Here is a 27,746-nt window from a genome sequence, read left to right on the forward strand (position 1 = left end):
GAAAGCCCCCGGTGGTGGTGCCATGTCTGCCCACCAGCCCGCCTGTCGCTTGGCACCAGTGGAGTCTTCGCTTGCAAAGCGGGATTAGACACCAAAGCCCTAACACCCAGACTGTTCAATTCATTCCAGGTAGGGACAGTTAAAGAACACACCACTAAGCATCTTTACAGACTTCTTGCAAGTCCTCAGACTCCCTTTAGAAATCCTTTGAATGAAGCAAATATAAGTCTCTTGCCATTTCAATGCCTAGGCACCCTTCGGACATTCCATAAAGAGTTATTGATGACTGATTGCGATTCACCAAAATGAATGACTTTGAATTTCTTTGAGAACTATTTGTTCTTAGGGGTGAGGATTTCCCAGGAACTCAGCTATCAGCTTAGTAAGAGAAGACTGCAGTTTTTCTCTGGACATCAATCAATGTGGGGAATCTATAATTATAAAATATCGTCTACTAGATGGGCTAATAACGGATATTTGAGGTTTTGATTGTTTATTGTATATTGATGGAAATTCTATGTGAAATAGTTCTACACTCTCAAATTTAATTGCCATATGGAGTTTTAAAATATAGTCGTAGATTTTTCCCCCTAAGTATGAAAAGGAAACCCGTTTAATTTAATAAATTCCTAACTCTTGAGTACTATAATATTTCACATTGACATAACCTTTTTCAGCTGAAAAGTTTAAAAGCCTTCCCAAATGTTTTTTTTTTCCATAAAGAAGCAAACATGTACAGTTTACTTACTTTGCAGAATATCATACACACATCGGTGGTAAAGTTATAGTTAGAAAGTAATACTCAAATAACATAATTTCATCTTCGGCTTTTCAATGTGTAGTTTCCTACCCTCTACCGAAAAATACCAAGTTCAGCTACTTCATCTCTCACACACACACACACACACACACACACACACACACAATCAGAACATTTTAATGATGAGAATGCTATTGTAGTTGCTGTATAAATTGTCATTCAACTCTGAGACATAAGATTTATAATCGCAGAAAGGGCATTCAATTGTGATAGACAAAATATGGGTTAAAACCCCAGCTCTGCCTCTTTTTGCCCATAACTCCCTGGGCAAGTCACCTCATTTCTCAGTCTCTCTACAATAAATAAGGATAGCAATACCGACCTTATAGGATTGAGGTGAGGATTAAGAGAAAGCACTTTATGCTATATGAACATAATGTAATATCACAATTCTCTATCTCCCTAAGCTTAGCAGGGTTTTAGTCAAAGACAAGCCAAGTGATTTTTCCCACAGCACTAAATTATAAGTACTTTCAAAATAGTCATCATTCTGTTATTCTTTTGCTATAGTTGAACTTGGTGATGAAAATTGAACCCCACCATCACTAGTACTATATATTCTTGCAAAAATCCTTTAATCAACTCAATGCAAGGTTTTCTTAAGAGGCCTTTATGCTTCAAACAGAGTAGTAGGTACATGAGGAATACAAAAATGAGTACAGCCCTGTTGGGAGAGGACTAATATAAAAAGTACTATTTGAGTGCTATAATACAAATAAAAGCAAAGTATCATTAAAACATTATTTACAAAAACAGGAGACTGGCCCACATGCCTTAGTTTGCCAATGAAAATATTCCATTAAAATATTTATCTTGATTACTGAGTTTTAAATTTTGTACCCAAGACAAACGCCTCACCCGCTGTAGCTTAGCCCTAGTCCTGATAAAGAGCAGAGGTTAATTCCTACTGAGGGAATTGTAATTGGTGAGGGCCTCATAAAAGAGCTGGATCTTAAAAGACAAGGAATTAAGGCAACTTCTGAAGGGAGGAGAATGATTAATCTTTACCATTCCATCTGACTGCTCGATAGATTGATCTTTCCTTCCTTTCTTGCTGTTAATTGCAAAAGATAAAGAAGAAAACTATTAATGTTCTGTTGCTGAATCCCATTTCTGTATTTTCCTGTCTTCCTCTCTACTATTTTGTTTTCTTTTTTTTTGTTTTGTTTTGTTTTGTTTTTTTGAGAGGGAGTCTCGCTCTGTCGCCCAGGCTGGAGTGTAGTGGCACTATCTTGGCTCACTGCAAGCTCCGCCTCCCAAGTTCTCGCCATTCTCCTGCCTCAGCCTCCCTAGTAGCTGGGACTACAGGCACCCGCCACTATGCCCGACTAATTTTTTGTATTTTTAGTAGAGATGAGGTTTCACCGTGTTAGCCAGGATGGTCTTGATATCCTGACCTTGTGATCTGCCTGCCTCGACCTCCCAAAGTGCTGGGATCACAGGCGTGAGCCACAGCGCCTGGCCTTGGTTTTATTTTTTATTTATTTATTCATCTATTTTTTAGTGCATGTAGGTACCTTGAAAAATTCTTAAGTAATGCTCAAATTCTTATTTTCACATGATTCACATTGCAAAAGCATTATTCTGTGCAATTGCACAAAATATATTACTGGTACTTCAAATAATCACTTAGTTTTCTTTCTTACAAATTAGAATGCATGTTTATGTGTGTGTACATGGTGGGGGTAGGGGAAAGCTATTACACATATCTAGATATTTAATCCTAGAAATCACAAAATATTTTCAATTAATGCCTTAATATATGTATCACTTAGGAATTGTGTTCATCTGCTAGTAACAATAACTAGAAATAATAGTGTCTTAAGCACGATATACATTTTTACTCTCTTAAGTAAAATAAATGCAGAAGGAGCATCCCAGAGGATATATAGTAGCTTCACAGTCATCATGGAGTCAGGTTCCTGCTACCTTAATCTTTCACCATCCTAGTGTAAGGCTTCCATTCTTAAGGTTGCCCTATGACCCAAGATGGCTGCTGGAGATCAAGGAAACTTGTCTGCACTGTAGGTCAGAAGGAGTCTGGAAAAGAAGGGCCTATCCAGAAGTCTCACACAACACTTCCACTTATAGGCGAGAACTTAGTCACATGACACACTCAGCTGTGGGGAAGGTTGGCAAGTAATTTGTGGGCTGGGCTTACTGCCCAGGGTTCTGTTACCAATGAAGAAGAGAATGGAGTGGCATTCTTCTTTTTTTTAAATTTATTTTGTCTTTAAGAATTAAAAGGCAAAGACCAACAATATGAAGTAAAACAAAAAGTATAGTATAATTTTTAAGTCAATTTGCTTCACTATATAAATTAAATTGCTGGATTTGAAGGCGTGAAGTTTCTAAACTTTACAAAGTAAAAAGTTATTTCTTTAAAGCTTAAAAAGAAATTCATAACTTTTTAAAATACTGTGGGTTATATCTGAAATCTACATATGTATTTCCCTTTTTATAAAAAGTTCATCCTGTGATGAAAATGTGGACATTGGTTACTATCGAATACAAAGTAAAGTTTAATCTTTTTCTGACAATTAACTACTTACCATTCTCTTTCTCTTTTCCTCCTCCTTTCTCTCTCTCTCCCTCCCTATCTCTGTCACCCCCCATACACCCTCATTACACCACAGCTCTGCTTACTTTAGGAGTCCATTTTTTTTTAGCATTTAGCGTTCCAAAAATACATCCTATAGAAAGGTCTCTACCAGCTAGCTAAGTGAAGTTTAGAATTAAGACAAATATCTGAATAATCCAGGCAGAAACTCCACTTTTACCTCAATTATTCAAATAATTCAGATAATATCAAGGGTTTTGGTAGACTTCCTTAGATAATTGTTTTATTTTTCAACTTTACAATCCTAGGGTAATTGTCTAATGACAGAATTACTTTTGATTTTTGTAAGCAATATTGGGGCATATTTTTTCTTTGAAGACTAAAGACCTACGTAATTCCCAGATCTTTGAGTCTCAATTTTTAACCATTTTCTAATTTCTTAACTTAAATCACCCTGAGTTTTCCTCAATCTCACTCCAGTAACTCTATCAAAAGATAGATCAGAAGAGCAAATTCTCAGGAGCTCTGCCCTACATTCCTTCCTATAGGCATAGCCACTCCCTCCTGTTTAATGATGCCATGAATTGAGCTTACTCTATCCAAAGCCATGGATATTATATGGCAATGTTTTTAAATATCCTCAGTTTAGTATCTTAATTCAATTTTTTTTAAGATGGAGTCTCAGTCTGTTGCCCAGGCTGGAGTGCAGTGGCACGATCTCAGCTCACTGCAACCTCCTCCTCCCGGGTTCAAGTGATTCTCCTCCCTCAGCCTCCTGAGTAGCTGGGATGACAGGTGCACACTACAGCACCCGGCTAGTTTTTATATTTTTAGTAGAGACAGGGTTTCACCATGTTGGCCAGGCTGGTCTTGAACTCCTGACCTCAGGTGATCCACCCACCTTGGCCTCCCAAAGTTCTGGGATTACAGTCATAAGCCACCACATGCAGCCCTAACTCGGTATTAATGAAATGATTGTTTCATATCAGAAATTGTCTTCAATTTAAATAATTGCCCTTTTTAGGCACATCATTCTTAATTTTCAATTACAACATTTGGAAGAGAAAATCAAATTCTTAGAGTGATGAATTATAAGGTTCAGTCCACATGCTGTCTTGCATATTTGAAGATAATCCTATAAATGATGATGACAGAGATAACTGACATAATCTATCTTCCTCTTCTTATTTGGCGATAGAAAATTTTTATTTATGGTAGCTGTGAATAGTACTGAAAGCCCACATTTCCTAGCCTCACTTGCAGCTACATGCACCCATGTGACTATGTTCTGGCCAATAAGATACAAACAGAAATGTTATAAGGACCATACAGAAGTTTCCTTAGAAGAAACTGACTTAGCCGGAAGAATGGCCCTTTTGTCCTCTACTGCCTCTTCCTGCTGCTAACTTGAAATGGAGCAATGATGTCTGTAAACAACAACAACCCTCCTAGACCATGAATTGGAAGCTAACTGCTAAGAATGGTGGAACAGATACGTGAAATTCAGATCTCTGATGACCATTAAGCCACAATAACAACCGTGACATTCCTACCCCTAGACTCATTTTCAAGAGGAAGAAATACATTTCTATCCTGATCAATTGCTGCTATTTGGTCGCTTTCTATTAAACACAGCTGAACACAATCCTGATGACTGTTTTTAATTTAAATGACTTATTGCCTTCAATAGTTTTTCTACATGTGGTTACAAAAACACTACTTTAAAAGTGTTTTTCTGAAGACATCATTTATATTGGCTTTTGTTTTCTCTTTTGCTTTATGCTGTAGGGCACTGAAAGCTGTTTTTAATATGATTTTCATTCTCCCTTTTTAATTTTACTAGTAGAACCACGATTTTGTTTAGGGTAGCAGTATGCCCACCTGAAATACCGGGAGTGACGATAGGCACAGTTCTATCGAATTAGTTATAAGGAGTAGTGCAACAGGGATTTTCAGAGGGTTTTTACTTTCCTAATAAGCTCTTTGCCTACCTGCCTTCTTGTGAGGCTAAAGGGTGAAGTATCCATCTTGAAACCAAGAGTCAACATGTGTGAATACAAATGCCACGAGCTAAGGAAGACAGGTGAGAAAGACAGGAAACTAAAACATTGATGGCCTCATAAAGTCACTGGACAAGCCCTGGACTACCCACATCCAAACTTCTTCGTGTTTAGGGTGAAAAATTACCTCCATTGCCTTTAGGCGTTGCCACTGCTTTTCTGTCTGTGGTCCTCCATTTAATGAAACTAAACAGAATCCAAAAATTGTTTTTGGATTACAGCCCTTTTCCTCAAGGGTCACACCATTCCTGATGGCTGCTTATGAGCCTAGTTTGTTGAAAGCTATGATTTTTCAGTAGTATACTAATGTGATATTTTTTCATGGTGTATTGCAAAATGGTAGATTGAAGTGATTTCATGTCATATTTCAATTCACAAACTGTTTAAACATGCAGAATATATATATGTGTGTATATGCAAAATGCAGTATGTATATAAACAAGATATATTTCCCTGATTTTCATTTCTAGCTATTTTTATCAGTCAGGAAAAGAAAGCTTTTCATTCAGTCAAGCTCTATAGATGTTTCCTCTAGGAAAGGATTTAATGCACAAAGTCTTAGAGGCTTATATAGCAATTAGTAAGGCTGAGAGGGCAAAGGTCCAGGAGCTATTACTGCAGTTTGAAATATTAGGAAGAGCATGAGTCACAAGGAACCATGGCCAATGATCCCTCTGACCTGTAACAACAAGGTAAGTCTCAAGACTTCCTTGTGTCCAGAATCTGCTGACTTAACATCCCATCTGCCATTTGCTATACCCACAAAGTTACCTGCAGCCACTACTGAAGTTGATGGCTTCTCTTTCCCTTCCTCCTTGCAAATTTTGTAACAGTGCCTCTCCTTGGTAGAATTTAGGTTGGAATACTATTAGCAACAGAATTTAAGAAATGTCTCATAGGAGAGAGAACTTAGAAGGGCAAAAACGATGCTGAGTGTCAATAGGTAATATTTGGCACAGTTTCTAAACCATTTGGCATGCTTTCTGAGGTACTCACGTATAAAGGAGGCAGTTATCCTATGTGTGCAGTCGTGCTGTAAAAAATAAAATCAGATCAAACGTTTTAAAATGTGTAAATTAAACATAGGAAACAACAACTTACAAACTGAGAGATCTCAAACCGAAAATGGTAAGTGGAAGCTCAGAGGCATGGCATTATAGGCTGGCTTATAAAGCAAAAATGAAGCTTTAACTTTTACGGTGATTTGTCATTACCGTGGAGATTTTCAGACAACAGATTGGTTTAAAAATCATCATCTTATACCATTTCTGGAAAACAACTTAAGTTTTACTTTGAATTGTCAGAGGTATTTACAAGAAATAACCTAAGTTACTCTTCCATGGCCTAACTGGTTTTGTCTGCTCAGAGGATTCTCAAACCTGGTCTCCATTTTGTTTTGTTTTAAGAATCCATTCATTCATTGTGTGTGTTAGATTTAAAAATGCCTGAACTTCTAAATAAGATAATGTAAACATACTTGTGACTTATCTTATTCTCTTGACTCCATTAACAAATCTCAATTGTGAGTTCCTTGCAATATCATTCAGGCTACTAAAGAGACTGCATGGTAATACTGTCAGTCTAGATGCTCTGACAGTCCCAATGTCACACAGCAAATGTAGGCTTGCGTAAGTGTCCATGTGCATCAAACCAGATTTCTGCATCAGAACTCTGAATATTTCTGGAAACTAGTATCAACAACATTTCTGAAAAATCAAACCTTATTCTTCCCAAGTGCCTTTGCTTTGAGCACTGTCTAAAGTCCTGGGGACAGTCACATAAGAACTACTGTAGAACTACTGTAGACTAAAACATTATTACAATTCATCAGTCCTCAGAACATTAGGCTTATATTTTCTCCTCAAAAATCTTCATATTTGTAAGTACTGTTTTAGATAATAGTCACTAACTTCAATTTATTTTATATTGACTTTTAGGTAGTATTGAAAAAGAAGGCCCCTCCTTAGTTCTTTCTGATTGTCTCCTATAGTTACCTAAAGTGTCTTCGCATCTCACCAGATAAACATTCCTTCAGTTTAGCTTTGCTTAAAATGAGAGGTGTGGCTTTTATTTGGCTAGCCTAGTTTTAGAAATCTGATACCAAGTATGCAAGTGTTTATTCTTTAACAATACACAGAACCCTGAAAAAGGAAAATAACTCACATTCTATAAAATCATACATTAAAAATAACTGACAACTTAAGAAAATTGAAAGATAAGCCACAGACTAGAGTAAAATCTTTGCAAAACACATATCTAATAAAGAACTTATATCCAAAATATATAAAGAACTCTTAAAACTCAACAATAAGAGCACAAGCAACCCAATTAAAGAGTGGAAAAATCTGAACAGACACGTAACAAAGAAGATATGCAAGTGAAAAATAAGCATATGAAATTATCATTAACATCAGATGTCCTGGGAGTTCAAAATTGGGACGATAATGAGAAACCACTGTATATTATTGGAATGGCTAAAATCCAAAACACTGACAACACTAGATGCTGAAGAGGTATGGAGCAACAGGAACTCTTATTCATTACTGGTGGAAATACAAAATGGTGCAGCCACTTTGGAAGACAGTATGGCAATTTCTTACACAGCTAAATATAGTCTTACCATACAATCCAACAATCATGCTCTTAGTTATTTGCTGAAACGAATCGAAAACTTATGTCCACACAAAAGCCTGCACACAAATGTTTATAGTATCTTTATTCATAATTGCCAAAAATTGGAAGTAACCAAGATATCTTTCAACAGGTGTATAGATAAATAAACTGTGGTATATCTATACAATGAAATATTATTGAACAATAAAAAATGAGCTATCAAGCCATGAAGGAAGCTTACATGCATGTTGTTAAATGAAAGAACATGCATTCTTCATTTAAAAGTCATGAAGGAAGCTTACATGCATGTTGTTAAATGAAAGAAGCCAGTTTGAAAGGGCAACAGAGTCTATATGACTCTATACATACATTCTGGAAAAGAGAAAACTACAAGACAGTTTTCAGATCAATGGATTCCAGGGGTTTATGAGGGGAAGAGGAAGGGATAAATAGAGGATATTTAGAAATGTGAAACTATTCTGCTTGAAAATATAATGGTGAACATATGACATTATAGACTCTTCAAAAATCATAGAACTGACCAACACAAAGAATGAACTCTAGTGTAAACTGTGGACTTAATTAATAATAATGTAACAAAATTGTTTTATCAATTGTTAACAAATGTATCACACTAATGTAAGATGTTAATAACAAATGAAACTGTGAGAAAAGGGGTGGGAGATATACAGGAACTTTCTGTACTTTCTGACTTTTCTGTAATCCTGAAACTGCTCTAAAAAAATTAAGTCTATTCAATAACAAAAGTAACTGGCAAGATTTAGGGAAAATTTTATGTTGGAGAAAAAAGTGTAAAACTTACATAACATCACAACCATAGCACTGCAAAAACATTTACAAAGCTAAGAAAATGCTAGCACATTAAAAATAAAAGTTACGATTTATATTTCAATATATTTAGAACTTCACAAATTTGTTTGAGTTAAGAAAGAATGATGGGATAAATAAAACAAAGGTTGAGTTACAAAAACAAGGACAAATGCACAATGATCAGGAAGAATTGTGCAATAAGCATTTTCAAGACCGAGCATGTGGTCAAATTAAGCCAAGAGGAAAAAGGAGGAGTGAATGGGTGTTGTATATAGGACTACTTTCCTCCACAGCTTACTACCTTCAGCTGTGTTAGTGGACTTAGAGTGCAACTGCTTTTACTTCGTAATCAAAACATTAATGTACTAGTGCAAATCATGTATAAAACAATTGATTTCCACATTCCATTGACATTCCTATTTGCCAATTATTTTTAACTGAGTCCTATTACAGAAGCATACATTATGATAGAAAAGAAAACTGCTCTTGTTTCTCTATCTTTAGCAGAACAAAATAACTTAAGCTAATCTCTATACATTATACCATAGTTATGGCTCACACATTCGTGGAGATTGTACCCAAGGTACCCTCTCATACTCATTAGATTCAACAGTAAATATAGTAGAGGGCTTAAAGTACACTTTAAATGAAACAATTGAAGGCTTATGGGCAGTAAAACTAAAAGCAATTAAATGAAACTTCATTTAAATAGATCACTCGGAACTGAAACATTTAGTACATTTTTCTTTGCAGAAAAGTTTACCAGAAAACATAGCATCTCATTTTCAATGGGACTCATCAACCAGACCAGCATTAGATCATTAACTAAAGTGTCATCATGCTCAGTTCACTTAGGAGTCCACATACTTAGATCATTTCTTCACTGTTGACAAAATCCCACACAGTCATTTTCTAATCAAATCTAATTATCCTATTACTGTACTCTCTAATCCTATTTCAGCACATTCAGCCTTGGCTTACTTTTGAGATATCAGATGGTAAAAATGACCTAAAGAAAGATTTCCAAGGGGGAAAAAAATAGAAAGCTAATGGGGTAGCTTTAAAATATGTAGGAGTTGGCCGGGCGCAGTGGCTCACGCCTGTGATCCCAGCATTTTGGGAGGCCAAGGTGGGCAGATCATGAGGTCAGGAGTTCAAGACCAGCCTGACCAACATGCCAAAACCCTGAAATACCAAAAAAAAAAAAAATTAACCAGGAGCAGTGACATGTGCTTGTAATCCCGGTTACTTAGGAGGCTGAGGCAGGAGAATCACTTGAATCCAGGAGGCGGAGGTTGCAGTGAGCAGAGATCGAGCCACTGCACTCCAGCCCGGGCGACAGAGGGAGACTCCATCTCAAAAAAAAAAAAAAAAAAAAAAAAAAAAAAAAAAAAAAAAAGTAGGAGTTTAAGCCATTCAATACTTAGTTGTAAAAAAGGGAATGAGATCATGTACCATTCATTTACAGCAGATTTTTCGGTAGGCTCTTTGGATTACCTTGGGATTATAAAAATGAACTTCCAGAGATCCATGAATACCTGAGCTGTGAGCAAAACATCTGTATATATGTATTTTTAGGAAGAGGGCATATATTTCTTAGTGAAATTTCAAAATCATTTTTATTCCTCCCCTCAAAACAATGATTAAAACTGTGTATGTAGACAAAAAAGACATGGGTAGATAAAAATAGCATTCAGATACACAGGAATTCATTTTTTGAAAAATAAAGAGTTGACTTTTGAATATAGCTAATTACCTAACATCATCTAAAGCCAAAAAAGCATTGGATTATCTTAAAAAATGGTTATACCAAAACTAATTTATATTTGTATTTAATACATGTTTTAAAATTTCACATTTGAAAGATATGCTATCCAATGTTTGAATCAATAGCAATATTCAAATTAAAAACCACAGCCACATTAAAATATTTTAGTTAAGGAATAGTAATCAAATCTCAGCCAAACAAAAAGTAGATTTTCCTGAAAAGTTGAAAGTAACATGTTGGCCTAATAGGTTAAAGAGGTAAAGGTGATCTCACTTTGCAACAGTTGACAGCAAGAAGTCAACTAGAGCCAGGATGGCAAAAATTTATGCAAGCTAAATTTTCCTCTGAAAAGAATCCTGAGCTCAGTTATTAGAGGAAATTCTTGTTTTCAGTTGCTTTGTGACAATCTTATTCTAGAACATATTCATTAGAGTGGGGCTATCATGCTTTCTAAATTCCTATGGTTACCATGTCTTCTAACAAGGTGGACAATTAACACTTCCAATCTCTGAGATAACAAAAAGTCTTAGTCATATAAGGGACACTATTTAGAGTATAAAAATAGCAACAGGGTAACAAAGTGGTTTGAAATTAAGCTGATCTATAATTATATAAACTGAAAAAATTCTTCTGTCATCTTGACATTTTAATATTTCCTCATTATAGTTTAGATTTTTATCTTCATAGCTAATTAGATGACACATTTTTCTGTATGTTAGTATCCTATTTAAAATAAATTTATAAAACAACCATATATACTCACCCAATAATCAAAAAGTAGAGAAATTTACTTTATTTATTTATTTGTTTACTCCACATCTGATTTTATGAGGACATTTACATGAGATCACACATTAAAACAGATAACTAAAAGAAAATAATATTATCATTACCTGAGAAATCAAAATTGCAGTAGTTAAGGTGATTAAAAGAAAAAAAAGAAGAGATATAAAAGCCTTAAGGTCTTATCTAGTTACTTATTTTCAGCTGTTAATTTGACTCTGACATCCCTGGTAGCTAAAATAAATGCTAACTTTAATTAGTTATGTCATTTTCACTGTATATAAGAACAGAACATACCACTTTACCCTGGGTTGATTTAAGTGAGGAGGAGATGTATGAAAGTTCAATTCATTAAACTGGTATTGAAAGAAATGCTTTTGGGGATATGTCTATGAAATCTAAATCCATTAGGCATCTTTATATAAGAAATAGTAAGTTATATGTTGACCAAGATTTTAGTAACAACTCTGTAGTAGATATAGAGCAGATTGTGTAAGCTGGGAGCTTTTTCATATAGAATTACTGTATATAAGCTGAGAGCATAATGTCAAAGCATAGTAAAGGCAATTCTGTTTGGGGAAGTTATAAACAATGCCACCCACATATTTACCTTTCTAATAACTTGGATTGTTCTGAAAATAAATCACAGATGCTCCAGAAGTATAGGTTATCCACATGTGCTTTAGAAAGGCATTCGTATATTTCATGTCTTTCAGCAAATTTTTGGAAAAGTTGGGCAGCAGATATTGGCAAGGACCTGAAGTACAATTATTCTGTGTTTTACCTTTTTGCAATTCTTCATCCCTTCTTTGGCAATGGCTAATAAAATATGAATAGCATATTAATCTGTGTTTGTATAGAACTTTGTAGAACTTGCCGTATTATTTTACCATGTATCTCCTCAAGGGCAGAGACCAAATCTCATTTATCTTTGTATCTCAGCATCTAGCAAAGAAAGTGGAACCTAATGGATTTTTAATCCATTATGCTTTCCTGAATAAGCCATTTTGCAGACTTTTGAGAGCATCATTATCTTTCCTATAGCTTGAAAAGGGTCAGGGTCATGCACCAACTAATACCAAGGAACCTAATTTATAGTCAATGCTTTCCTTTGGCATCAATTCAGAAGCGTTAATGGGAAACACTAGCAACCTTCAAAATGTAAGCATGTGTGTATGAAGTCAATGACATAACAAATCAACATTCATACAAATGATCTATGAAACAAGAACCCTATTCTACCTTTTAAATTAGGTGAGAATTAGATCCGTAATATCCAGATTTTAAAAATCAGCTTCATGGGCATTCACTATGGAGCCATATTTCAAGTCATAAAATGATAAGTCACAGTTTCCAACCATGATAATAAATTATTGGAGTGGGGCTCATACATCCTCAGCAGAATCATGTAATTTAGTTATGCTCCCTTGAGCTGGGCCTGCAAAGAGAATGAAGGATTGTAGATCATAGTATGGAAATACAGAGTCAACTGTACCAGTAGTCCAGACAATGTCAAAATCAAAATCAAAGGAATCAAATTCATTAAAAAATGTTAATATTGTACAGACAAAATGTTTACATGATTAGTCTCTGAGCTAATTTTGAATAAATTATTTTTGTAACACTTTGGAAGCATACATAGAATAATAGATGGAATAAAATGATCTCCTTTCCCACAATCTATGACTGACTGCATTGCCAGAATACAATATCTCTAGCATTGTGCTACTTTTATTTATTTATTTTGATACAATGTCTCACTCTGTCTCCCAGGCTGGAGTACAGTGGCACGATCTCAGCTCCCTGCAATGTCCGCCTCCTGAGTTCAAGCGATTCTCCTGCTTCAGTCTCCTGAGTAGCTGGGATTACAGGCACCCACCACCACACCCAGCTAATTTTTGTATTTTCAGTAGAGACAGGGTTTCACCATGTTGGCCATGCTGGTCTCAAACTTCTGACCTCAGGTGATCCTCCCACCTTGGCCTCCCAAAGTGCTGGGATTACAGGCATGAGCCACCACTCCCAGCTGCATCTTGCTACTTTAATTGGTCTCAAAACTAGTAATCTCTGGCATCACCTAGGAAATTGTCAGAGGAGCACAATCTGAGACCCAACCCCACACCTACTGAATCAGAGTCTGCATTTTAGCAAGGTCGTTGGAGATTCATATGCATGTTATATTTCAAGAAGCACTGTTCTAGCCCAGAGTGCTAATAAAGAATGTGGCCCTTGGCAAACTTAAAAAGAGTCAATAAAACCATGGCCATGGAAATGTCCCTAGAAGAAGATATGTCTTTCACTCTTTCATAGGGGGCAGTTAGTTCACCTACATTTTAGGACATCTTAATAGTTTCAAATCGAAAAACAACTTTTAAAAAATGTGGTCTTCTATGAACTCCCAGTTATACATTGCCCATTTTTTTGTAAGACCATTACATTTCCTAAATCAGTAAACACTCTAAATAATCATAAAGTTTGTCTTCACTTTGTTATTGAATCTAGTTACACTTACATTATGTTTTCAACTTATTTTCTTTAGATGAATGTCCCAATTCTGTATCTACATTTCCCCCAACCACTCACAGTCCAGTAGTTATAAGGTGAATAATTAAGGTTGTAGGGGATCTACAAGTGCTTACAACTTGAAGGTTCTGGATAGAGTAGCAAAACATAAATAGAATTGGGAACCCTATAACTGAGTTTGTTGAAACGACCAGACCCCTAAAATAAGGATAAAGAGCAAGGTTTCTGTTGTTTTTGTTTTGTTTTGTTTTGCGTTGCTTTGCTTTGCCTTGCTTTCAATGTCGGTTAGGTTTAGAATCTTCATATTCAACACTATTTAGAAAACGTACCTGGCGGCTATCTAGGGCTTTATCAGAGCGTTTTCTGGCTGCTATTTTGTTGTCTTCTAGCTTGTGTTTGGGAGCCGGGTCTCAACACGCACCATTTCAGCACTACGGACAGCGCCTAGGCGCCTTCTCCTAGCAACGGAAGGGGATTCAGTTGTGTTTGTGTGGAAGGGAGAAGGGAAAGAGTAGGGGAAACGAACTCCAAACGACACACTCAGTCTCCGGTTAAACCAATACACCTTTCACTCCTGAATTTTCCTTACCGGATAAGAAGAAACATGTAAGAATTTAGTGCCTACTGTTCTACTGAAACGGCTGTCACCAAAGCACAGCAAAATGCCCGCGGCACAGCCAGGAATGCAGCAAGGAGAGCAAAACAAGGATTTCAGCAGTAAATCAATTAAACCCCCATTGCCTTACTAAACAAAGATAGTGATGAAATCTGATTGCTAACCTTCAGGGTGTGTTATGAGGGAAAAAAAGGAGCGTCTATTTTTTTTCTTCCTCTCTTTCTCTTTCTTTTAGCAGAACTGAGGAATAGATAGAGCCTGTTGCTGCTGGAGCCGATTCCCTTTCCCTCCTCATCTCCCACCTCCTTTCAGTCTCACATACACACACAGACGCTGTCACAGACACATGCGAGCGCAAATATTTACACACTGCCACACCGAAGAAATCCATGCACGTTTTCCTGCAAACACGCGCGCGCGCACACGTACTTCGGCGGGCGCCCACGTCCTCTGTCTCACCGACAGACACAGACATTTACACTTCTAGGCCAGGAAAGCGCTAACCAGGGTCCTGTGACTCCACGCAGGTTCCAGAACACGCCTTCTACATTGTTACTGAACCGACCCGGGAACGCAGACAAACGTGCCAACACTTAAGTCTACTGGCTGGACTTCATCTCCATGGCAACAAGCATGGAAGGTGAGACATCGCTGTCTGCGAAGTAACTTTCTCCCCCTTCCCTCCGCATTAACTGACAGCGTTCCAAATGCAGGTCGATTTGAGAAATATGTCCTCATTCTCTTGTATTTCTGAAGCAAAAGAGCGGGGGGTGGGGAGGGGGGTGGGGAGCCAGCAGGTCTGATAAGTTCAAATTCTAAAGGGAAAACAGCACCCGTAATGCTAGAGCTACTGCTGATGCGGCTGCCAGGCGGGGGAAAAGTGTTGTGTACGTGCAGATTGCTGATGCTTCTCCCATAATGTTTTGCAGGAAGTTTCCATGCTTCTTCGGTTTAGTACGTAGAAAGAGACCTGGAAACAAACAACGCAGAATGATGATGATGCTCTAGGTTTCTTTAATGAGATATTTGGAGAATTTTCAGACCAGGTTTCTCAGTGCGTTGGAAGGATCGAGTGTCAGAGTCCTTGAGCCATCCAAAGATTATCTTAAGAGAGAAATTCTCTTAAGGTTGAAATCTGAGGGTTTGGGGGTGGATTCTGGCAGATCCTAAGGTTTGGGACCTCTGGAAAGCCCTGAAATTTATGCATTTCACCATGATGAAGACATCTAGGTTAGTAATTTAAGGTTTTCCTTTGATTCCAACACATTCGATTCTTAATGATTAACTACCTCTGTGCAGATGTGGTTTCAATAATGCTTCTTTTCTCTCTTTTACTGGGATATAATAACATTTATATTTTGTGTGGAGTGTGTATATGTATGGAATGGTTCATTATTTTTTAACCTTGGATTTTCTTATATGTCTTATTTCATGAAATTATGAATGTCATCATTAGCAGTAGAGATTATTATATCTAATGACCAGTGCTAAAATACTTTCTATGTAGAACATCATATTCCACTCTAATAGTTACTATTTCAGGTTTATTGTTTGGAATACCATTACTAGAGAAATAAACAAGAGGAAAAACCTGTTGATTAAAATAAAGCACAAGAGGATCTTTCTTTAATGGGTACACACTTTTTAACATTGGTTTCTGTAATTGTGCATTGTTGCATGATTAAATGATTTTATCTGAAAGGTGTATTTTTATATCTCTAGTAAGGTTATTTCACAGAAGAAATAAACATCACTAACAATATTCATGAATATGAAAGGCTGCATATCAGGTATAAAAATACTATCATCTTTGCTTAACTACTTACAGTGATATGGTTTGTAAGTACTGATCATAGTAAGACTTTGTTTTTTACTTACTAGCTGCTAATTACAAAGCAACTTCATGAGATTTGGGCTATTTGATAATCTACAGGAACACCCTTGGCCCAATCTCATGACTCATCAGTACTTAGAAATCTTAGTGCCTGAGAATTGCCGTGAAGTAATTTCAACCAAGTTACTCATTGCCAAAGTACCTAACCATTTATTCCAGTGAATATGGCTCAAGACAGTATTTTATCATTTGCAGCAGTAGTGTTAAAAGATACTTAAATATTTTAATCATTATATATATTGATCCTGATATTTAAACTGCATTGTTGATTTTACCCAGTTTTGTGGTGTAATATATTTCAAATAATTTTTACCACTACCCAATTTTACATTCTACTTATTTTTGAAAATTCATTTTTTTAAACTATTTTTACATGGATTTTTAAAAATATATGGTTTGTAAATTAATCTAAATTTTCTCAGATTTCTTTCTTTTTCTATTCCCCAGTAAACAGGATATTAAGATGATGCTTCTCCAGGGCTAGGCATTACAGTGTCTGTTGTGAAGAGCTCTTCCAGCAATTAGAGAAAGTGAAAATGCATATTTTATCTATAACTGTTGAGCATTTTGAATACCTTAGTAATTGTGAATGAATCAGTTTTATAACTAGAGACTTTTGTTTTTAACAATATTCTGTTATTAACAATATTTTTATATCATATTAGGCTCTATATCAATAGAAAAGCAGAAGACTTGGCACACTCAACAGTATATTCTCAAAAACTTTTGATTTGGTGTTGAAATGAGACAAGTTGTTCATTTCATGGAGCAAGTAAAATGGAAAGTTTGGGCAATTGTTTGAAAAATTTAGGCCTGAAATACTGGTATTTCAACTGCTACATATATGGTTTAAATTACCAAAACCATCTATTTGCTGAACACATTGTTAGGCAATTGCTTAACTTTTTACTTCTATTTGCTTGTGTAGGCACAGCCTACAGCAATAGGCAGACTTTTTAATCAGCCTTTGAATATTACTTTTTCAGTTGCTCTCCTTGACCTGTATTTTGTTTTCATCTTTAGTATGAAGTATACTTTTATGATAAATATAAAAGCCCGTTTTCCCTTTTAAGATATTAATAAAACATTTGTTCTTTCTCAACCATTTTTTTTGGTTAAAAATGGAAATTTTACGCTTCTTTGAACCCAGGTAAATTTACGTAGCTCTTCCTTTAAAAACTGAATATGCAGTCATGTCTTCGTTACTGAAAGTGATTCATCTTATGATTTAACCTTCTGTACCAACTAAAACTTACTTTCTGTCAAGTTTATTTACCACCTGACTCCATTTTCTCATTACCCCTCACTTCTAAATCCAATTCAATTTAGTGTCCCTCCTAGACTCTCAACTAAATTTTTATAATGATGCAATAATTCTGAATGCCAACCATAAGACCCAGTTTTTCAGTGCTTAGTTTCCATCACCACTGTAGAATTTGACACTGTTTGCTAATTCCTCCTTCTAGAAACCGTAGCCTCCTTTATTATAGGTGAATTTTCTGCTACAGATTTACTCATGATTCATCTTATATAACTCCAGTAGGAGATCCTCCTTGTAGGAGAGGCATTCCTTGAAGCTCCTTGCTAGGCTTCTTCCATCTTTAATCCTTTGTGGTAACAGAAAATAGACTTTAATGGAATTACAGTAAAATTGCTCTCTGGATCAATCTAGAACAAGTCCTTCTGGCTTTCTACAAGATAATATTTCAAATATTTGAGTCTACCTATTGTCTTCCTTGGTCTTCCCCTTCCTAGACAAAGCTCAACAATTCTATTCTTTTTAAGTTTTGATCTGCAAATATTTCTATATACTGGGCTCTCTCCATCCTGGATAGTCTTCTACACAAACCTTATTCAACAACAATACCTTAAAATATTCTCCCCATCAAAAATTTTATGCTAGACAAAATGATCTGGATTTATTTATTGAAAGCTGACAATTGAGTGCCTACTATGCATCACACATGAGTACCACAAATTCACCAAGTCCAGAAATAAACTCGTCATTTACTTTCTAAGTCTATACTTTGCTCTTATTTTCTTTGTTTTGATTAATAAAAACACTATATTTACACTTATCAGAGCTTAACAGTGTAGAGTCCTCTTTGATGCCTCTCTCTCCATGGGCCCACTACTTTCCAAATCCTATCCCTCATATTTTTCTAAATATTTTCCAACGTCTACCCTCTTTCACACATCTACTCCCTAGTGTAGACCCTCATTGCTTCTCACCTGAACTATTTCTTTTCCATGATGCTCTCTCCCTCAAAATTATGTCTATTTCAGTCTCATCATCAAGCCACTCAGCCTTTAAGCAAATAAATTTCAAACTCTTAGCCTGACAGTCAAAATATTTCACAATTTGGCTCCAATCTACTTTTCCAATGCTTTGTTTCCCATACTCCCCCTTGCCTGTACCAAATTGCTCACTGTGCTGTGAATAAATCCAGTACTTTTTGCCTTCATATTTATTGCCATGCTCTTTTCTTCTTCACAGATCTGAATAATTGTCTCTCAAGATTCAGTTCAAATACAATCTCTTGCAAGAAAAACTTTCCTGATCCCTCAATGGGTGAAATCTTGATTTCATCTAAACTTGTTTATCCTTTTTGGATCTTCTTTTTTTTTTCACCAAGATGTTGAAGATAATAATATCAACATTATGTGGGTGTTGTGGGAATTAAATAAAATAATATATGTAAAGCAGTATTTGATACACAGTAGATTTTAAATACAAGTTTGTTTCCTCTTCCTTTTTTATTGCTTTTGTAGAAGCCTACATTGTTGTTTTTTTCCTTGTGTGTACATGGCTCTTCTCCCTTACTAGCTGGAATCTTTTTGAGTAGAGGAGTCCATGTCTACTAGAGCATACTAGCAACCCAATAAACATTTTTCAGTGAAAGTATAGTGAATATATGCGGTGTTACTTTATATGTGGCCTGACACATTATAATAATGTTATTACTTTCTATCATTTGCACTCCCATTCAATTTAAGACATTTGCTTTTATAAGCCACCACCTCATATCTTTGGCTCAGGCTAACTCGATTAATTGCAGCTTACAGATTTATTTTACATGAACTGCCAAGTCATTATCTCCCCTGTTTGGAATTGGTGCATCTCCTTCCCTCCCACTTAAACAAAGGGCTTTAGAAGTGTTTCTATTAAATTTTATGTTCTAGCTTCAACCCAGAATTCTAGGCATCAGAATTGTTTTGAGTCTTTGTTCCATGTACTGTCATATTTCAGCCAAGCCTTGTCAAATGTAATAAGCTTCACTTCAATATCTTCAACTTAGTCACTGTTCAAAAACACTGAAAAGTATGTGTAGATAAAGTGAAACCTTTGTAATATCACACTGGAGACCCATGTCCATGATTACAGAACCTGATATTTATTAGGGTAGTTCAGATCTATGAATCTGCATAAAAACACTAGTATCCAGGCATATCTCATGTCTTCCCCACAAAGATATCATGGGAGACTGTTAAATGCATTGCCAAAATAACTAAACCATGTCCATGCTATTTCCCTGATTCATCATATTAGTAGTAAACTTTTGAAAAGGAAGTGCATTGGCATTACCTATTAAACTCATGTTAACTTTTAATGACTTCTTAAATATTGACAAATTGCTTGTTAAATAATTAATTATGGGTTTGCAACAAAGACCTATTCCAAGGTGCCAATATATAATTTTTACAATTCCCCCTTACTCCTCTTGAAAATTGAGACATTTGTCCACATCCTTACCTCTGGCAGCTCTTTCATGGTCTGTAATTTCTCAAAAGTCTTGAAAGTATAGCTCCAAGTTATAAATTATCTGATCATGAGATTTTTTAACTCATTTAATGTGGCTAAACATTATTCTACTAAAGTATTGTCTGCTTACATTGTTTGATTGTTTGTGTGTGTGTGTCATTTCTAAAACCAATTCTATATTGGTTAAAAAGACAGAAGTAGATTAAGTAGTTCGGCCTTTTTTTGTTATTTGATAACATTAAACCATCTTGTGCAAATAAAGGGCTTAATCTTTTACTGGTCTATCTCTTGATCTGAGCATATTGTATGTGAAACCCTTCTACCTCAAAGCCTTTGTAAAGGCTGTTTCCACAAATTTCAAATCTATTCCTCCAAATATTTCCATGGTTCCCTTCTAGACATCATTCAGGGCAAATATTGTCTTCTTAGGGAAGCCTTTGCTGACCTCTTTAACTAAAGAAGTGCCGCTTATCCACCATCGTTCTCTTTCCACTTAATGTGCTTTGCTTTCTTTCATAGCCTTTATGACTATAAGTACCTGGTCTAATATATAGATGTGGATATATAGAGAGAGATATTTTTAAATAATTGTGTCTGACTTCACCACTGGATATAACCCTCAGTTTGGCAGGTGCACATTGTTATCTAGTTCACCACTGTACTCTAGTACCAAGAAAAGTACTGGCATCTAACAGATACTCAATATACATTTGGTTAATGAATAAATTAAAATAGTATTATATATCACCTTAAGTTCACTTAGCTCTTTAGATTTCTTAACAGCATTCTGAGGTTTTTGGTCACTTCTCAGCATTTTCCCTAGTTATACTGCATTGCTCCTATATTTGTACCAATAATAGAGACACAGAGTGCTTATAAATTATGTTCAAAGCCATGAAACAGCCATCCATCTATTCCTCCACGGTAGTATAAAAATGGTGACTTTGTTTATTCATTAACAGTGACTCTGCATATCTATTCATTCTTTATGCCTTTACCTGATTCCAAAAGCCTTTGAAGTATCTTACAATACCTTCTTAGCTAAGGGTAACAGTCAAGTAATGTAGAGGGCAGGGACAGACGAAGAAGGAGTAATTACACCAGAAATCTTAAGCTAACCAATGTCACTATAGTGGAATGCAAAATTTAACCCTGTACTTCCTGGCACAAACTAATGCCAGAATATATGATGGCCATATATCTTTCCTTAGAAAACAAAAGGAAACTCCCAAGGTCTCCCAAGACCCCAAAAGGATCTCCCAAGGAAAGATCTGTTTTCTCCACCTTTAAATTCTAAAAATGATGTGAGTCTAAGAATGTTAAGGAAATTTGATAGAAAAGAACAAAAACACTGAATTCTGAAAGAGCTACTGAGTTTTTATACATACTTTCAAATCCAATTTTTGAAATCAAATAAAAATTTTCTTTTTCATTTTAACTAAATGTATTTTCATGTTTTTTGGATATCTAAAAACTAGAGTATTGTACAAAACTTTATTTGAAGGACTTTATTCCTCAAAAAATATATTCTTCAATATATTTAGTTTAATTCAATTGAAATATTTATTGAATACCTATAGTGTGCTGGGAACTGTGATCATTATGTGAGAAGTAATTATTTTCCCTTTAAAAACAATAAATAACTCATTAATTTACATATCATCTAAAGCTCTAGGAACAAAGTATTATTTGGTGTATGATGGACATATTATATTCTAAAGTATAAAAAGATTTTGTTCTAACTAGGAAGATGCCTTGTTTTAAACTAATAGTAACAAATGACAAGAATGTTTTATTGCTGCCTCTAAAACAATGCCTCTTTTTGTTGGTTTGTTTGGTTGGTTAGTAGGTTTTAAGAAAAATAAGAGTGTAGTGGATTAATCACTGGTTAAGAGCCAACAGACTTAACTCCTTCAACGATCAGCTATGATACTGTGTCTGTGTCTACATTATGCATTTTCAAAACACCTAAATAACTTTAGCTAACATCATAACTATAATCAGTTTAGGCTGCTGCTAGACGATAACAAAAAGAACTAATTGAAAAATGAACAGATCATTAAAACTGCCCAGGTGCTTTAACTTTTGTGATGTCAATTGTTAAAGGTGGGGTTTTCCAGAAGCCAGACTCTGAGACAGAGGTTAGTTTGCTGAATTTTTATTGAGGACTGTCCTTGGGCTCCACAGCCATGGAAAAGTGGGGACTTAAACAGGAGTGGCCAGAAGTTGAACTGTGCTATGGACCCAATGACAGTCTCCGCTGACCCCATATAGAACTCTGAAGCTAAAATAGATTTTAGAGTTGTCTCCCTTTGATACAAGATGGCCACGCCTTTATACTATTATATAATCAATTATTGAGTATGGCCTCCCCGGGGAAGGGCCATGACTTTGGGTGAAGCAGCTCTCTGCAACCAAGGCAAATGGTGAAAGGGACTGACAGCTGAAGACTGTTCGCTGGCAACATTCCTTGCTGCTGGGCAACAAGTCCTTCGTTGAAGGGAATCTATTGGGAAACCATTGTCCATCAATAAACCACTTTTATTGCCTCATCTTACCCACATATCCCCTGAAATATCCACATGGTGTAGCCCAGCAAGGTTATGCTCTAGTAAAAATAATAAATGGACAAGTTAGTTGGCTGAATCATCTCCTTGGTCCAGCATCTCCATACAGAAACATCCTGCTATTTAGTTTCTCCATCCATTAAATAAATGATCCAGTGAGTGTATGGATCTTAACAAATGACTTTTAATTGACAAAAGCAAGAAAATTAGACATTTAGTCAGCAAAAGAAGTTCCAGTTAAGTCTCAGAGTCATTAGAGATTCAATTCAATCTTCTGTGCCTTTTACAGGATAAATACCACAACAAGAACTCAATCTTCCAGAAGATCATTCTCAGCCAATAAGTGTCCCTATATTTAAAAAACTAAAGTATTTTCACTATACTATATTGATTAGGACAAAAAAACGACTTAGTGGAAAGAAACTCAACAGGGGTTTGAACAATATTTTTCCCTTTACTAAACAAAAAATCAAACAATGAACATAAGCCATAACTATTGAATATTTCTGCCACTTAAGGTTTGAGGATAGAGCTTTTTTGTAATCTAAATCATTATAAAACAAAATATTGATGGATATTAGTTGGTGTATCATTTGCAGAATAACTTTGAAAGCTACAAGGCCTGCTTTTATTACTCTCTTTTTTCATTCCTTACCTTCCATCCTTCATTCTGTCTCAGTTGTTTCCTGAAAATTAGGAGTAAACAAATCTCAAGGGTCAGTAATTTTAATAAATATAATTCTTAAAAATTATCAGAAAAAACAACAATAAAAAAGAAAATACCAACAGTCTATTATTTGCAGTTATTGGATAAAAAGCTATTTGGTGACAGTCCTCTCAAAAAAGGTGGCTGCACATTAGTAATTATTTGATTAATTAAATTTATCTTTTTTTTTTTTTTTTTTTTTTTTTTTTTTGAGACAGAGTCTCGCTCTGTCGCCCAGGCTGGAGTGCAGTGGCGCAATCTCGGCTCACTGCAAGCTCCGCCTCCCGGGTTCACGCCGTTCTCCTGCCTCAGCCTCCTGAGTAGCTGGGACTACAGGCGCCCGCCACCGCGCCCGGCTAATTTTTTGTATTAAATTTATCTTTATTTGTAATTAATTCACTTAACTACCTTAAGACATCAAATGGGAAAAAATCTGTTTTGTTTCAGTTCAACATATACTTTCTGAATGCGTTAGTGTTAGTTTTAGAATCTCAGCACAACAGGGACTTAGGAGTAGAAATCTCGTTGGGAGGGCGACTGGGGAGCTTGTCTTGAAGTTGAATTTGCAGAGAAAGCATGCTGTTTAACTTGGATTTTATGTTTACTTAGGGTGTTCTGAAAGCTAATGGAGATGGTGGGGAGGTGGCTAATGGCCATAGCCACTGCTGCTTATTACTTGCAAGCTGCTCTGTTGGGCACTGCCTGCATTCATGTAATTTTAAAAACATAATTCCTCTCTTTAAGAAATTGACACTTAGTGTATCCAGTGGTAGTGAAGAAAAAAAAATGTAAATACATACATAAGAAACCTAAGGGGGTGAAAAAGAAAGAAGTCATTATATCTGTTTAAAAGGATCAGAATCTATACCAGTCAAAATGGCACTGGAAATAGACCTTGAAGTATGGACTTTAAACAGCTTGAGCAACTTACATGCTATGATTATTTATATTATCTACCTACACGTGCAAATATGAGGTGAAAATTAGATGACAATTCAGATCAAAGAAGCAGCTATCCAACTGTCTAGCAATGAATCAAAAGATTTTAGGGCTGATAATTTGAATACTCACCTTCATACTTGATTTATTTAGAGTATGTAGGCACAGTCTTATGTGTCCACAAAGGTAATTCTTCAATGACAACAGTTAGAAATAGCACCTCCAATGCTAATTTGATTCTGATCTGTATCTGATGATGTTTTCAAACATCTTTTGTGAGTTAAGTCAAGAAGGTTTGAAAAATGTCAGATTTTAATAAGCAACGACCTACCCAATACCATACAAGGGTAAAACTAAACTGAGTCCAATTTTGCACCTAGGCGAAGAGTTGATTCCAGAAGGAATTGTGAAGAGCCACAACAATGTGCCAGTGAATAATGAGTAGTACCTACTGTGGCAACTCTTCAGCTAAGATGAGTGTCAACGAAGTATCAGCTTTCTCATTGACTCTGGAGCAAAAAACTGGCTTTGCTTTTGTTGGGATTTTGTGTATCTTCTTGGGACTTCTTATTATCAGATGCTTCAAAATCCTGCTAGACCCATATAGTAGCATGCCTTCCTCTACATGGGAAGATGAAGTTGAAGAGTTTGATAAAGGGACATTTGAATATGCGCTCGCGTGAGAGTTCCAGCTATATGGTTTTTATGGTTGCGCCATTGGGACACATTCTGGATACAATTGTAATTACCTTGAGTGTGTGGGAGAGAGGCTCATTTTGTTCAGTGAATTCAATAAACATCTGTGACTAATTTCCTCACCATGCTGTGTAAATGATAAACTATCGTTGGGATTCGTCACTTTCCTCTGTTCCCACTTAGAGGTTTCCAATGAATAGAGCATAAGGATTGCTGCAGCAATGTTTACCATCTTTATTCTTATCGTGAACAACTGCCTTGAATTTCTGCTTCCTTTCTTGTGCTAATAAACTGTGCTAAAGATAACTTGCTCTCTCCCTTCTGCAAAGCCCAGGCACCCCCTCCACATTGCAGACTCAGACCCCTTTAGCTTTAGTAAGTCAGGTCTGAAACAGAGAATTTAGTCCAAAGAATAATCAAAATATTATTTGTCTAATGATAGCCATAGGTCAAAAACATTCACAGGTGAAAAAATATCTCAAAAATCTAACACCCAAAGCCTACAAGTAGTTATAGGCCCTAAAGGTCCCCAAATTTCACAGAGCCCTGAACCTCCTATCTGTCCTCTTTGTTGAATCTCTTGCAGTAAAATCCCATAGCTTGCAATCCAAACCAGACCTGACTCACACTGATGCTCCCTCCCCTACCCCTTGCATAAATAGAATTTAAAAGGGAGTTTCCAGCATGACCTAGTGGATAGAGTACTCTAAGCAGAAACAAAGACAGTCTCAGCTGTGCCACCAGTAGAGCTATGCTGTAATGGGTAAGTCATCTAATCTCTGTGAGCTTCAGTGAAGAGGAGTGCTAACATCCTTTTCAATTCTAGTGCCCTATGAATGCTACAAATGTACCTGAAAATCCAGAGATCTGAAACGAATGAGGATTTAAGATATCATGAAAAGTTTTTCAGATTAGGAGCCTAAACTCAGAGATTTGAATTCTAATGTTAGCTTAGCCAAGAACTAGCTTTATGACCCAGAAAGTTACCTAAGGGGAACCTATCTTCCACAACAAGAATTAAGAAACCTATCCTGCATATCTTCAGGAATACTGAGAGGGCCAATTAGATATAATGAATGTGAAAGCATTTTGTAAACCATAAAACAGTATCTAAACATACCTTGCTATCATTATTTATTGTCCTCATCAGTAGCAGTAATATTCTCAAACCCTAAGAAGCAATGGCTTAGTGTATTCAATCTCTCTAGTATTTCATTCTCTTCAATTAAGAAATAAAAAGATAGAATTATATAGTTCTAAATTCTTTCCAACTACAAACTTCTGACTCTCTATGAGTCAGAATGGAGGAACATAGCAGGAGATAAATACAAAAATATTCATGTCCTTTGAAAACACACAACTGCAAAACATACCACAAAGGAACAAGACTAATATTGCCAAGGGGTAGCACTAAATTAGTTACTTTCAATTTATTTGATACTCTTATCAATTATTTGAGTTGAAGACTACTATGTCCATTTTATTTTTAATCTTAATTTTGCAGAAGAGAAACTGAAGCTGAGAGAAATTAACTAGCTTCCCAAGGTCACCATAGCTAGGGAATGGTTATATTAGGGATTGAACTTGGGCAGTTTAATTTCTGCTGTATCCCTAGACACTGTCCTCAACACTTCTACATAGCTTATAGACATGGTTACTGCTCAGGTCTACAGAATTCCAAAACCACCTGTCTCTGTGAGATTCCTTGATGCTTTCCATCTCATAATAGATTTAGAACATATCTGTTATTAGCTGTAGATCTTCTGGATCAGATCCTCATCTCAAGGAGGCTCTCTGTACCCCAGTTGGTTCAAGAGTGTAGGCCTGGTACACATCTCATAGCCAGTTAGTAACTTGGCCCAAGAACAGGTCACTGGGCCAAGTTCAGCTGAATGTACTGAAAATTGTGTGTGCCAGGAAACTAGGTCTCTTTATTGACCAAGTCTTTTAAAGTACCAGATGTTTCACTTGTCTCCCAGAGAAGACACCTACCAAGACCCTCCATTTTGATGACTAGAACAAACCAAGGCCAGATCTTTATTTCAAAAGAAGAAAGACCTCTACAACCAAGAAAACTTTATGAAATATGAGCATTGTTTCTGGAAGTTCAACTCCCATAAGCTTTTCAAGTATATCAACTCTATCATAATATTATTTCCAAATCCACTAAAGAAAAATTCTATTAACCAAAAGTGTCTTCATCTGTGGTTTTTATTTGTGGTCTATTGGGTGCCTTAGTTTTTTGTTTTTGTTTTTCTTTTTTCTTTTTTTGGTGGGGGGGTGTTGGGGGGATAGAAAAGTCAGCATCTATATTTTCAGAAACAGAAAGAATATAAAACATATAAAAGGCTGGTTACAATATGAAAACAACATGGAAATTTCATGAAATGTTAATTCTTCTAGGAATAGATGTTCAATGTCACAGCTGGATCAGCCTCTAGTTTCCCCTTCCCAAAAGCCTTGTCAGAGAGGACAGAGGAAAGATAGAGGAGCATACCTCAAGATAGCTTGCTCCTGTTACCTTTCCCGCCTGTCTGAAAGGCCTAAATCGGATTCGCCTTTCAAGGTTGGCTTTATGGATGCTGTAATTTCATCCATATCCCCCAA

At 36.0% G+C, this 27,746-nt stretch overlaps 1 protein-coding gene and 1 long non-coding RNA gene across 4 annotated transcripts; one reads left to right on the forward strand and one right to left on the reverse strand.

Moving 5' to 3' along the window:
• Positions 1-5,211: 5,211 nt before the first annotated feature.
• LOC126958718 (uncharacterized) lies at positions 5,212-14,541 on the reverse strand. Its single transcript, XR_007727275.1, has 4 exons — positions 14,288-14,541; positions 12,678-12,873; positions 6,437-6,473; positions 5,212-5,450 (listed from the first exon to the last, which is right to left on the reverse strand). It is a non-coding gene; the product is annotated as an uncharacterized LOC126958718 (long non-coding RNA).
• Positions 14,542-15,012: 471 nt separating this feature from the next.
• On the forward strand, positions 15,013-27,327 carry CTXN2 (cortexin 2). Of its 3 annotated transcripts, none has more exons than XM_050797216.1 (2): positions 15,013-15,214; positions 24,824-27,327. In XM_050797216.1, exon 2 carries the CDS (start codon positions 24,881-24,883, stop codon positions 25,124-25,126), a length of 246 nt encoding a protein of 81 aa, XP_050653173.1. In that variant the 5' UTR covers positions 15,013-15,214; positions 24,824-24,880; the 3' UTR covers positions 25,127-27,327. The 3 variants fall into 3 exon arrangements, 2 of the variants coding, with proteins under 2 accessions (XP_050653173.1, XP_050653174.1); XM_050797217.1 differs by having other exon boundaries at positions 15,214-15,287; XR_007727272.1 differs by lacking the exons at positions 15,013-15,214; positions 24,824-27,327 and adding exons at positions 15,215-15,287; positions 15,504-15,762.
• Positions 27,328-27,746: the final 419 nt, after the last annotated feature.

The sequence above is a fragment of the Macaca thibetana genome, chromosome 7 (genome assembly GCF_024542745.1).
Source record: "Macaca thibetana thibetana isolate TM-01 chromosome 7, ASM2454274v1, whole genome shotgun sequence".
NCBI lineage: Eukaryota > Metazoa > Chordata > Mammalia > Primates > Cercopithecidae > Macaca > Macaca thibetana.